This window comes from Hippocampus zosterae, chromosome 10 (genome assembly GCF_025434085.1).
Source record: "Hippocampus zosterae strain Florida chromosome 10, ASM2543408v3, whole genome shotgun sequence".
NCBI lineage: Eukaryota > Metazoa > Chordata > Actinopteri > Syngnathiformes > Syngnathidae > Hippocampus > Hippocampus zosterae.
This window is the reverse complement of record NC_067460.1, coordinates 17,693,447-17,706,501: the sequence shown is the minus strand read 5'-3', so window position 1 is coordinate 17,706,501 and position 13,055 is coordinate 17,693,447. Positions and strand designations below refer to the sequence as shown.

Below are 13,055 nucleotides of genomic sequence, written 5' to 3'. Positions count from 1 at the left end.
TAATGCCAACAAGTCATGCCAGTGAAACGAGGCTGATATGTGCTCATCAACACAAACAGTGAAAGTTTTGTGAAATATTTTACAATTAGAAGGCATTCAAATCTTTTCAGCAGGTCTTGACTTATAACAACAACGACAACATAAATAAGTCCATTTTCCTTTGTAAATGAAAAATACTTTTTTTCACGTACCCACTGCTGTGCTCATACATAGATGTTACACATGATGATGTTACACACATTGCTATGAATTCATTTCAGTTTAGGTAATTTCAGAGGCAGTGGATTTTTGGCGGGGGGGGGGGGGGGATATTCTACTCTAGTAATACCTAGCATAATTACGGAAGCAATTTCACATGCACCGGGCGGGATATGTGGCCAATGTGGGGTAGCGAAAGTTCCTGCTGTTTAGTGCCCACATTTAAGTGAAGGTTTAATGCAATTTTACACTTTTAAACCATACTGGTCACATAGAAATGATGGGATGCATATATGCTCTATATTTGCTATATTTGGTTAAAATTAAATAAACAGCATCTGAACCACACATCCCCCCCTCCACCCAAACAAAAAAAATATTTAGAATTGTTGGAGTAACTTAATGCCACTTGAGGGCAGTAGACATTAAATGTCAACTTATATATCTATAAGAAAGGGAGAAAAATAAAATAAAATAAAAAATAAAAATATATTTTTTTTCTGCAGTGCTTATAGATACACAAGTTGACATTTAATGTCTAAGTTAAGTTGAACCAATGGTTTCACATAATACAGGCTGCATGTCGTCAACACTAGCACAGGTGGCAAAAGTCCCACTCAGGACCATTGTCACGGCCACTCCATGATGAAGTCGCTTTGCACCATCACTGCAACTGACCTCATCAATGCTGTGCGACCCACACCGACCTCATCAACAATGCCTGACCCTCCACGACCTCATCAAAGGTGGACGCCCCGTGGAAACCCGAAGGGTGACGACAGCCCCGAAGAAAATTCCCCACCCACCGGGGTAACAAAATCACTGTAAATGCGGCGCGTCAAAGCCAGGCAGTCATCGACATCGTCATGCTCAATTCACCCAAGCCCGCAAGCCCCCTTCGCGAGTTGCCCTGTGGACAATGGAGCTGTTAAGACCTCCAAACCCTCACAGCCACAATGTCCGCCCACGTCGGCTGGCAGCAGTGACAGAAAAGGGGTTGCGGGATGGGGAGAACTGCTGCACTGGATGGGACTCTTATTGAGCGTTTGAGCGATGAGCCAGGTCATCACATCTACCCACCTCATCCATCATGCCTCACAAACAGACACAAATGAAGAGGACACATTCCTGCCTCCGCTCCCACTACCACATTCAAGCCCGCTCTGGCCTTCTGTCCCCTCTATGGAAGCCAATGCCCGGGGATGAAAATAAAGAAATAAAGAAATGAAAAAGGAGCAGAGTTCAGGCTCTGGCTTGCTTTCGGAGGCCATGGGAGTGCCGGAATAAAATGCCAGGTGGTTCTCTGACCCATATGTGGAAAACCGTGTTGGTGCCGTAATTATGGGCACGGGAAGGGGGTTTATTTGGGGTACCGTGAGGGAGGTTCCAAATGAATGAGTGAGTAAAATGTCTGTGGAAGAATAAAGAGCGGAAGGAAGACGTGTCAATCCACATTGTAGTCCTTTATTTAGTTGTTCCTCCCACATTATTTGAATTGAAATGCGTAACAGTTACATTGTAAAAAGCATTAAAATAAAAGTACCACAACTTGCTGATTACTTTTTAAAATTGATTACAAACAAAGACAAAAACAAAAATGTGGTCCCACAAAACGGGAGAATACATAAGAGAAATCGGTTTTATTTATTTCTTTTTTTCGTTTGGCACAAGGGTTTAACATGAACTGAACGCCACACAAGCTTGCAGACGACCGTAGAAAATTTCAACACAAATCTTAGCAGACCAACCATGCGCATATGAACAAATGATACCTGGCTTGTTTTGTCTTTTAATGATTTCCTTCTATATACAGTTTTTTTTCTTGTTTTCTTTTCTTTTCTTTTTTTTAACAATTTAATCATTAAATTGTCATTAAAAAAACAAATCTATTCATCAACCAGTTTCATCAAAAGAATAAGGAGTGAGTTGTATGTTTAATACTATCTGGCACTCAAATGGAATCTACATACCCCAAAGAAGTCTGGGATAGGCCCGGAGTGGAGTCTGCCATTGCCCAGGCTCGGAGCAGTGCTATTCAGTAAACAAACTACAGTTTGCCAACAAATAAATACAATTATCAACATAAGACAACATACAACAACACCAACAGCACTAACAACATCAACAAAAAAAAAAGAATGAAAAAAAAAAAGAAATCATGATTGTCTAAAATGAATGAAGGTCAAGAATGAGCAGTTAACAACTAGCATTCAGGCTATTTAGTGGTATTCGGCTGACTAGGATGAATTCAATGGCGTGGAAAAAGATAAATGCCCTTTCGAGAACAACATTTAACTTCAGCGCTGGCTACTTATTTCAGTTTAAAAAACAAAACAAAACATGTTTTCTTTTCATCCACTAAAATGCCGATCTATTCCTAACCTTTCACAGATAGTGCAGATGGGCAGGATGGAAGGCAGGAGAGAATAGATGATTGTGCAGACACACCGTGAATACAGATGGGGAACTGGCTTGATTTAGTATTACTAACAGGTACTTCTTTTAGAACTTCTATGACCAAAGTTGTTACCACCCTTCATTACATCAAGTGCATTTTTTTTATTTTTTATTTTTTTAAATAACACGTGGACCCTGGGGATTTGAATTGCAATGCAGTTTGAATATACATGATGTCATACGAGACAGTGTTTTTGTTACAGTGATACATACTTTGCCTTTGAGACACAAGCGACTCTATATATTCACCCGACTTTGTGTGAACTGGGCAGTGAATGCAGTCTATCCAAGATACATCAGCACATCTTCCATGTCCACCAGCTGCCTTTGGTGTGCAAATGAAGAGAATAAATATGACTATTATTACTTTAGATTTATTATTTCCACCACAATCGCGTCATCCTGGTTAGGTGCCATACTAGGAAATCCATTTTTAAGGTCTCAGAGGGATATTTTTTTTCTCTTTTGAAGTTGAGGTTTTCTGGGCTGGGGTCTGCAAGGACCCTGCTTTTGTACAAGGCGCTGGAATCAGCAGTCAGAAGGGCCATGATTCTGCTTTGCAGACAGGAAGAACGCCCGGCAATGGGTTCCCAATTCCATGAGTCAGGGGTTGGGGGGGGATGTAAAAGGTGAAAAGCAGGTGTCATCATACATGGGCACTGGACTCAGCAGCGGCCCGAGCCAGACTGTGCCACATGGAGGCCGGCGTGTGGGTGGCGGGGTGGAGAGAGTCCTTTTCAGCCAGAGACAACATCATGGCATATGCCTGGCAAAGGACAGAGAAGAGCAGGTCATTTAGTGGCCGGACACAACGCACACAATTTTGAAAGGCAGCGATGATTAGTTACTCATTGACATATCTTGAAAGATATTTGGAAATATGCAGAAGTTGGCCTTCTGTCAGCACTTACGGAAGGTCAAGTGGGACTGGGATCAAAGTTCAAAGTGCCAGACCGGTTCTCTTGGAGTCGTTCAGATTTTAAACTGATGTGAATAAATTAATAGAATAAAATGCTTCCTAGTCAGCTGAGTGGAAGAAGTTCAAACCAAGAAGGACTAATGGAAAGTGTGGGTGCGTGGCACTCAACAATACACACCTCGAAAAACTAAACACGAGGTGTGTGCGCAAGCATCGAATTTGCAAGATAAAAAGTGAAAAAAAATGCATGTCTTAAAATGATGTCATGTCAAAGAGGTTGCAATTCAAATCCTGTGCGTCCACGTGTGTGGACATGACGTCTCTGGCTTTCAAGACTATGTTAAATTTTGGACTATAAGGGCCTGGCGTCCACTTACGAGGACGTTTCATCAAGTAAAAAAAATAATTCTTTGTTTTCTTTGTCAAATAATATGACAATTTAATTGAGGTTCTAATTTAGGGAAGCACGGTGAAGTGACTTCTAGATATTGCTATGCAAAGCATTTCACAACTTTAACTCATTCGCTGAATGTACGTGGACAGTACAGTCATGCAAGAGTTCGGGGTCCAAGGAGGTTAAAACACCTCTGGGTTCACGGCATAGCGTTTATCACCTATGCGGCATCTTCGACCTTAGTGAGATGCTATCACAGATTGCATCAGAACCTCCTCCCCTCTATGAAGCAAAAAAAAAAGTCTTAGACGTACAAGTACGTCCTTGGTAGGCGGAGCCTAATTTTAAAAAGACGTACAAGTACATCTTGTGGAATGAAAGAGTTAAGAATCAAGACCTTGGAGGTTCCTTCTAAAATGCTGTTACCTGTGACTTTGATTTCCGAAAGAGGGGCTGTTTGACTGCGTCATCCAGCGAGGCAGAGGCAAACGATTGGTCGTCTTCATCACCTTCCCCATCGCTCAACTCACTCTCTTCAAGCTTGTGGATGTCTGGAAAGTGACGGATCTGATCCAAGGCGGAGTAGCCACTCGGCTCTTCCTCGTCCTTATACCTGAAAACCACCACAATATATCTTCATGTCAAAAATTGAAATTAAAAAACAGACACCCATTACACTATTAGCGTTACCTCATTGGAGAGATTTTACAGTTCTGGCTCGAGTCATTTGTCCGACTGAAGTCCATTCCATCTTGTATGATGTCATCACTAATGTCGCTATTGGGCATCTCCTCTTGGGATTTATGCAGGGTGTTGCTGGGCTCTTCTCCATATTCATCAGCAGCAAGCTCTTCTGCTTCTTCGTCTTCCAAGTCATGTGACCCATGGCTGGCCATCTGTAGAGCTTTTTCTTCTTCAAATGCGTTGCCATTGACACTGCAGAGCAAGAATATAACACATTCATATGAACTGATTTTATGGGTTTTGTTTTTGTGTGTGTTTGTGTATGTTTGTGAAATGTTCTTGCAACATTCCTCTGCTTCCATATGTGAAAAAGCACAATGCCTAGTGGCCTACTCGACAAAGCAGCGAAGCAGGACATGGCAGCTGGGACAGAGCAAAGCCGGAATCTCATTCGTCATTGAGGCTGCAGGGCCCCTCTGGGCACAGCAGCACCAACTTCATCACTGCAGCACTTAACCGGAGTGCTTAGTCCCTCTTCTTGTTTATCTTCACTACTATCTAGTAATCATCTAATAGGCAAAATATTTAGCTGACGGCCCCATTTGGAAGTTGAATTATGAATGCGCTGCCAAGCGGTCCATTCTGCTCTGCTTGTGGAGGGAAAGAGAACCAGCTATACAAACTGCCAGAGTCTTAATTTTTCCTTCTCAGTGCCGCAGGAAACCACCATTTGCTAAATCACCTGGAACCACATTCAGACTGATTCACTAATTACACTCAGGGATGTCTTTCTGCAGATACATTAAAAAAAACAAAACTTGCACAAAGAGAGCTCAGAGAAAGAGAAATGCAGATCGGAAAGTAACACATGTCATCACATAATTACTGCGCGTGTATCCGATACCTGACTTGATGGCAATGCAGTTAAGTGTGTGCAGACATAAAAGATGTGTATCATCCTTTGTTCTTTATCAGACGTCGTTACCGCATTGTGTTTTACATCAATCTTGAACCGGGACGGCGTAAGCTTGGACCTGAAACGGTAGTATTTGTGTCGTGTTGAGCTCACGCGGCTCTGAATAGTGGCTCCTGAAGAGCCAGCGAGAGCTCTGTGATTAAGCAAACAGATTCGCTAATTATGCTTTCAAACGTGGTAATTTGCTGGGGATAAAGTATCTATCAGAAGCAGTCAGAAGCGCACCATTTTGAAAGGAAACACAGGCCGACCTTGTGACCCCACCCCCTCTACCCTCTTCCTGTCGGCAGACATGTTGGTTCCAGATGTGGCGGGCTAACTGCTTCGCTCCCCCTTCGGGCTTCTCTTCCCGTCCTCCCGAGGCTCCTGCGCCTGCTCCTGCTCATGGAGGCCCAATCATCGGGCAGTCTACGAGATCTCTATCTGGCCGTACAATCGAGACTGTGATCACACCGACGGGAGGCGCGTGAAAACAAACTCTTGAGAGCCGAGCAGATTGCACAACCGTTATCTGACCTGATCGCAGCTCCAAGAATGTATTTGCATAATGCGCAGACGGACTTGCATGCACAGGGACATCACCTGATTTAATGCATGAAAGAGCTGTGATCTCCTTAAATGTTGACACACATGATTGCGCTCTCAACAGTACGCAATTACTCAGATGGGCTGGAGTGATAGTAAAATCCAAGTCTAAGACAGACAAACCGCTGGAGAACAATTTTCTGTCTTCGAGCCCTTACGTCCAGAAAAACGTAAATAAAAATCAAATGCAGAAAGTAGTATTAAAAAAAATGTAGATGTTTATCTACCCTTCTTCAGAGGGGTCCGGCGATGTTTGGCTTTGGCCCGTGTTGCCGATGAAATTTCTTATTTCATTGAAGTAAGAGTCTTCTTTGTCGTCCAATATGGCACTGCTACCGTCGAGTTCCGACTGTGGCGAAGACATTGCGGTGCCTGTGCAAAGAAACAAGGGAGAAACAAACGTTTTTCTCAGTGTCATTATTTTCTGGTAGGGTTTAATGCATGAGTCACGTTGACACTCTTCAACCCAAATTACCATGCGGCTCCTTGCACATTATTTCTCGGGACAAACTGTTCCTGTTGACCACGGCTCTGAAACTCAATTTATGTTGGTGCTGCTCGTAAGTCTGGGAGTGTTTGAGCCGCATCAAGTATTCTACAAAAAAAGTAGTTCAACTAATCCAACCTTTATTAATAACAGTTCAGAACACTCATTCTTCTTCAGAATGTGAACAAGATTTAATCTAATCTCCCCTGTACTTGGCATACTCCTCAGCATTTCTACTTGAGTCACAATGTTTGATTTCTTGAGCGGCAACAACTTTCTCTGTGCATTATGACGTGTTGGGGAGCCTTGACAAAAAAAAAACAAAAAAAAAACATTGTGTGTCCTATTTTGCTAGAAATTGCCTGTTCTGGTCACCAACCTCTCTCTTCATAGCAGATATTTTAAAAAAAATACACAAATGGACCTTGGTGACAGGATATTTTCCTTCCACTTGGAATTTCGTCATAAGAGGTTATGAGCCTGAGGTGTGGTGGCTCATAAGTGCGATGGTACGGCGTAAAGTGGCCCCCGGGCCGTGAGTTTGAGACCACGACTGTCGGACTTAACTAAACACATAGCAGTGTGTGACTGATGAGTGATTTCAATGTCACAGATTTAGACTCGGCATACACCAGACATCAGAAAGCTGCACCGTGCCATGCAATGCAATAGAGCTGTGAAGATATCTAAACAGGTTTTTCATTTCAGGTCAGAAATTTGAAATGTATATGCATGCATGTACCGTACTGAGCATTTTTGTGTGTGTGTGTGCGCGCGAGATTCTGATCAGTCAGAGACACTGAGTCCATCACATACATAAGCTATGTTCGCGATTATATTAGCTCATTTCATAAATATGTTGTGCTCTTGTTGATCTTTATGGCAGATTTACTGGAATTATTTCATTTCTCATCTTTTAAGATAATTTCGCAGTGTGGGGGGTGAATCGTGTAGGGATTCTTTGGGACCATTCAAGCTCTCATTTGGAATAACAGTTGAGGCCTCTGTGCTCCTTACCTGACAGGTTACCATTCTCGTGCTTCTTGAGGTGGCGATCCAAGTTGGTTTGCTGACCAAAGCATCGATCACACAAGTGGCACTTAAAAGGCTTCTCCTTGTTGTGGATGTTGCGAATATGCCGTTGCAGGTTGGAAGAGATGCTGAAGGAGCGGTCGCAGTATTTACATCTGCAAGGAGAGAGAGAGAGAGAGAAAAAAAAGTGTTTTAAGGACAAAACAAACAGTCACCCAAAACATGACTTTGGAACTCTTGCTTTGGGTTGCAGCAATCATCTGTGATACAGAACCCACACACACATACATACTCACACACACACCCAGTCCGAGCAATTCCACAGATCCAGACATGATGGAGGAGCTTGTTGAAGGTGAAACAGAATTGCCTCTTATCTCCAGCCAGCTCAATAAAATTGCATTCTTCTCTCACTCAATAAGCACGCAACAGATTGTGTTCTATCCCAGCAAAATTAGACGCCCTTGCCAAGTTTCTCCATGCAAAATTATACCAGAAGATTAGATCTTTTCTTCGGCTGGAATTAGCTCGCTGGATTGGCTGTCCCTCAGGACCCCCCCGGTTATCAACATAACAAATGACCATAAACAGCGGTCATCTTTAATGGCATGCCAGTGTGTGGAGTGGAGGCTATTGGGCTGGGCCAGTGGAGACCTCGCTCCCCTGTTGTGAAAAGGCCTCCTGCAAGCGTCGGGGCAACATTTCATCTAAGTAACTACAAAGCTGCCTTCTGGCGAGGGATTACTCTTGATTTTAACAAGGTAAAGGTACTTGGATAAACAACAAATTGTTTCATTGTTGGTTCTTCAGCAACTGGAGCTGCTAACGTAGTACAGAGGGTGAATGTAAATATTTTGAGCGTGATATGTCAGAAAGACAAGCATATGGATTTATGACAGCTTCTCCTCGTGAGGCATTTAGCCAGAACTTGAAAGATCTCTCAAAGGATCACAATTTGCCTCCTTGTTTTGCTCTTGGAAAATGTTGTCGCCTGGGTGACAGCGCAGCATTTTTCAAGAGACAAATTATTTCGCAGTATCACAATTATTCCAGGCAGGTCAAGAGGTTAGCGCGTCGACCTCACAGTGCAGAGGTATTCGATTCCAACTCTGGCCTCCCTGTGTGGAGTTTGCATGTTCTCCCCTGTCCTGCGTGGGTTTTCTCCGGGTACTCCGGTTTCCTCCCACATTCCAAAAACATACATTGCAGGCTGATTGAACACTCAAAGTTGAACCAAGGTGTGAATGCGAGTGCGGATGGTTGTTCCTCTCTGCGTGCCCTGCAATTGGCTGGCAACCGGTTCAGAGTGCTCCCCACTTATTACCCTGAGACAGCTGGTATAGGCTCCAGCATGCCCCGCGACCCTTGTGAGGATTAAGCGATCGGAAAATGGATGTCATTGCCTACAACTCATTCACACAATGGCGAGAGATATTGTTTTCAATGCCCTTTTGTTTGTTTTCAGGACTACCCCAAAAAGTGGACTTCCATGAAATGCTGCTCTGGCGTGGCATATCTGCAAGGCCCTGGGAAATTTGGGAAGGATCAAAGCTCCAAGCACCAAAATTACTACACTTTCTACAGTTATGGTCTACTTTGATTGACACCAAGGACAGCAGTGAGCAGCTCGATCGTGGGCTTAATGACTGTAAATGAAAGCCACAAAAGAGTCTTTCTTACCTATAAGGTTGCTCCCCTGTGTGAGTCCGAAGGTGGCGCGTCAAGTTGGCAGAACGTGGGAAGATTTTACCACAATATCTATTCAACATAAGAGAAAATAATACAGAAACCCTCTGTAAATCAAATGTAAACGCCAAACAAAATATGGTATAGGCTATGTTTTCAATTTCCACAGTATTTGAAATTAAATAATCCTTTGCTTAGTAGGTGCTTTTAGGGGCGAATCAGCAAAACTTTACAGTTTCTTCATGAGAGTAAACCTCCTGAATCTCGTCAAATAAGTGTTGATAATCAAAGCTGCAGTTCGTGTTGCGGTTACCTGCATGTATAGCGCTCCTTGCCTTTGCGGAGCAGCGTCTCCGGAAGCGCTGAAGGTGGAGCCCTGAAGTCAAACATGGAGGGGACAGAGCGCAGCAGATCGCTCGAGTCCGGCTTCAAGGAGCCAAAAGTTTCCAACTTCTCAGCCATGTTCTCAATAGCTGACATCTGAAAGAAAGCAACGGGAAGATGAGACCGGATCATTGTCGAAACTAAAAACTCCAGGAAATGCCATTCTGCTGGAATTTCATGTTCATGAATGGTCTAAAGAGGCTGGCATTGATTTGATCAGGGTCTGAAAATTTCTCAGCAAAGAGCGGCAAGTGCGATTAAAAAGTAATAAAAAAATTGGGCAACACCAAACGTGCAAGGTTTGTATATCCTACATTTGAAATAGGCACAATGAGAATGTAGGCCTCAATTACATTCCTGACATGCTCTGAGAAAGTTTTGAGTTGTTCACACAACTCTCTCTTTCTCTCTCTCTCTCAGCACAGACAACACCTCAACAGACAGACTCAGACACAAGGAAAGAATTAACGACTGGAGCCAATCTGCTAATGAAGTTGACCGGTTGCTTTCATCAGATATCCTCGGAAAAATTATGCCTTCTTGCCTACTCTGTATGTGGATATATGGATATAAGAAACTATTTCATGGTGGTTATAGTTGATTAATTGCCACCTGTGTGTGTGAAAATAGATGTCTGTGTGTGAGCGAGGAGAATGTATTTGTAACGCGTGTTGCCCGCGAGTTTGATTCTCCGTGCCAAGCGTGTATCTGTGTGTTGTCAGATCCGTGTCGGGTGTGTGTTTGTGTTTGTGTGTGGAGTGATTCATGTCCACTGCTGGGCAGTAAACCATTCTGTGCACAATGCGGGCAGACAGCACATTCGTCAATATGAAAGATGTTGACATTGCTGATCAAGGGCCAGACATGGGTAATAATGATATCGCTGTGCTGAAAGGGGCGGAGTGGGGGAGGAGCAGAGCTGCAAGGGGGGCGAAGAGGGCGACAGAGGGGTGGCGGTCCCAGTAGAGCACTGGGCCTGACAGGCCATCCCACGCACACACATGCGCACACACTCCCGCATGCTCGCACTCACATCCCGCTCGCACATGAAATGCATGCACACGCGCACACTTTTCCAATGGGGCCAAGAAAATTTGCATTATTTTACGCGTATTGAAATTTCAGCTTGTTCTTATTTCATCAAGGCAACAAATCAGTGGTGATTCGGGTCCTCTACGGGAGCACCGCTTCGACTCTGACATTCCATCTCCTGTTTTCAGCCCCTGTTACACTCAGGCGTCTCGCCAAGATGGAGTAAATGGCGAGCAGAGAGGTGAAGAGGTTCTGCGAGGAAGCACGATGAAGGACAAGATGATAGGCGAGAAAGAAAAAATAAATAAAACGATAGAAAGATGGAAAGATGGACAGAAAGACTATCGTTTGAGAGAAACTCATGGATGACCGTGCGTGGAGACGTGTTGAAAGCAAGTGACGGCTGAGTACAAAGTTCCCGATGCAGTCGACATTTTCAATGTGGGAGGATGCAGATTGTCGAGTTTGGTAGATTTAGATTAGAACCGTTATTGTAATTGTAGTTTGCAACGGCTATGCATCATGATATAATGGTTGGACTTGGGAATGTCTCCATGCTGAGACGAATAAAGGTTTTCTTACTCTTATTCTTATGTTGATCACCTTGTTTATATGTTTACCACAAAAATATCTTCAAAAACATTTTGTGATACGATGCAGTCGTACGCGCCTGCTAACTACAAAAATAACGATCAAATTTGCCAATCATAAATGATCAATCATAATTTACAACCTCGTCTTAATAGAGCTTTATTTAAAGTATACAGCCTTTATTCATTTACGTACATTTCATTCGTGACTCGTCATATCCGATTCTCTAAGGATGTCTGAAAAGTTACAAAACATTAACCACAGATTGCACTTCAATGATGGATGTGTACGTTTTATGGATTAGGTTGATTAAGTCTATTTGGCTATGTCACAGTGCCTTGTCTGTGTGAAATGTTTAAGCTACTTAATGTCAAGAAGAGACCAGACTGCGCTCTGAGGTAATTTTCCCAAGGTCATACACTCTACTCTTTTGTATAACCGGCCCCTTTCCACATACTTTTGAACACACACAGACGCACACCTCATGAAAACCCCTTTTCATTTTCCCCAAGGCAGTGTGTAAGCGTTTGTGAACTTGCTTGTTGCTGTAGCGTCGCAGTGGGACCTGTGGTTGATTGGCTATCTTCAGAAGTCGGTGATGCTGCGAGGGCCTAATTAGCGAGATGCATTCTCAATTGTTGATCTTTATCAGCAACCAGATGTTTGGCGAGAGAAACAAGCTCAACCCTCGACCCCTCACCCCCACCCTCCACGGGGGTGTCCCAAAGAGACTGTTACCCTTGGACACATGTAAAGCACATAGTTCCATCTAAACAACTACCTTCAACAAAATCTCCACTGCCCCTCCATTCCCTCTCCCTTTCATGATCATATGCAATAGATGCGCTTCATTATCTGTACAAGAAAGCATACTACATGTTCAAAAGTGGTTGGTTTGGGTATATTGATGGAAAGTGCCTCTCCAGCCTCCCTTTTTGAATCAGACCACCCGTTTTTCACCCTGTGCATCCGACGCCAGACTGACCCTCGTTTTCTGCCCTGTGAGCTCTTATGCAAATTAACCATGAAGTTGATTGCTCAGTATGCATCTCGACTGGGCTCTTCACTACAGTATGACAAAGTAGCCCAAAATGTTGTTTTGCGACACTTACAACTTAAGTGTGAGCTTGACAATATAAGAAAGAAAAACAACACTGTGAAGTGAGCTGAATGAGATCTTTTTGTGAGGTGGCTAACATCCCCTACATCTTTTTAAAATATATTATTTTTATTATCCATCCATCCATCCATTCATTTTCTGATCCGATTTATCCTCACAAGGGCAGCGGGGGATGCCGAAGCCTATCCCAGCCATCTTTGGGCAGTAGGCGGGGGACACTCAGAACTGGTTGCCAGCCAATCGCAGGGCACACAGAGACAAATAACCATCCGGGCTCACACTCACACCTAGGGACAGTTTAGAGTGTTCCATTAACTTGCCATGCATGTTTTTAGTATGTGGGAGGAAACCGGAGTATTTGGAGAAAACCCACGCAGGCCTGGGGAGAGCATGCAAAACGCCACACAGGGAGCTGGAATTTAACCCGATAACTCTGCACTGTGAGGTCGATGTACAATAATAATAATCATCATCATCATCATAATAATAATAATTTTAAGTATTGATTGG

At 43.5% G+C, this 13,055-nt stretch overlaps 1 protein-coding gene across 9 annotated transcripts in view; it reads right to left on the bottom strand.

The window, feature by feature from the left end:
- Window positions 1-1,646: 1,646 nt before the first annotated feature.
- The window catches only part of mecom (MDS1 and EVI1 complex locus), a 123,500-nt gene continuing 112,091 nt past the window's right edge, over window positions 1,647-13,055 (bottom strand). For all 9 annotated transcript variants that reach the window (XM_052077362.1, XM_052077363.1, XM_052077366.1 and 6 more), the window contains 7 exons: window positions 9,732-9,898; window positions 9,413-9,490; window positions 7,718-7,887; window positions 6,441-6,585; window positions 4,659-4,904; window positions 4,395-4,581; window positions 1,647-3,421 (listed from right to left, as the gene is read on the bottom strand). In XM_052077362.1, the coding sequence (XP_051933322.1) occupies window positions 3,302-3,421; window positions 4,395-4,581; window positions 4,659-4,904; window positions 6,441-6,585; window positions 7,718-7,887; window positions 9,413-9,490; window positions 9,732-9,898 (1,113 nt within the window). In that variant the 3' untranslated portion in view covers window positions 1,647-3,301. The remainder of the gene's footprint in view (window positions 3,422-4,394; window positions 4,582-4,658; window positions 4,905-6,440; window positions 6,586-7,717; window positions 7,888-9,412; window positions 9,491-9,731; window positions 9,899-13,055) is intronic.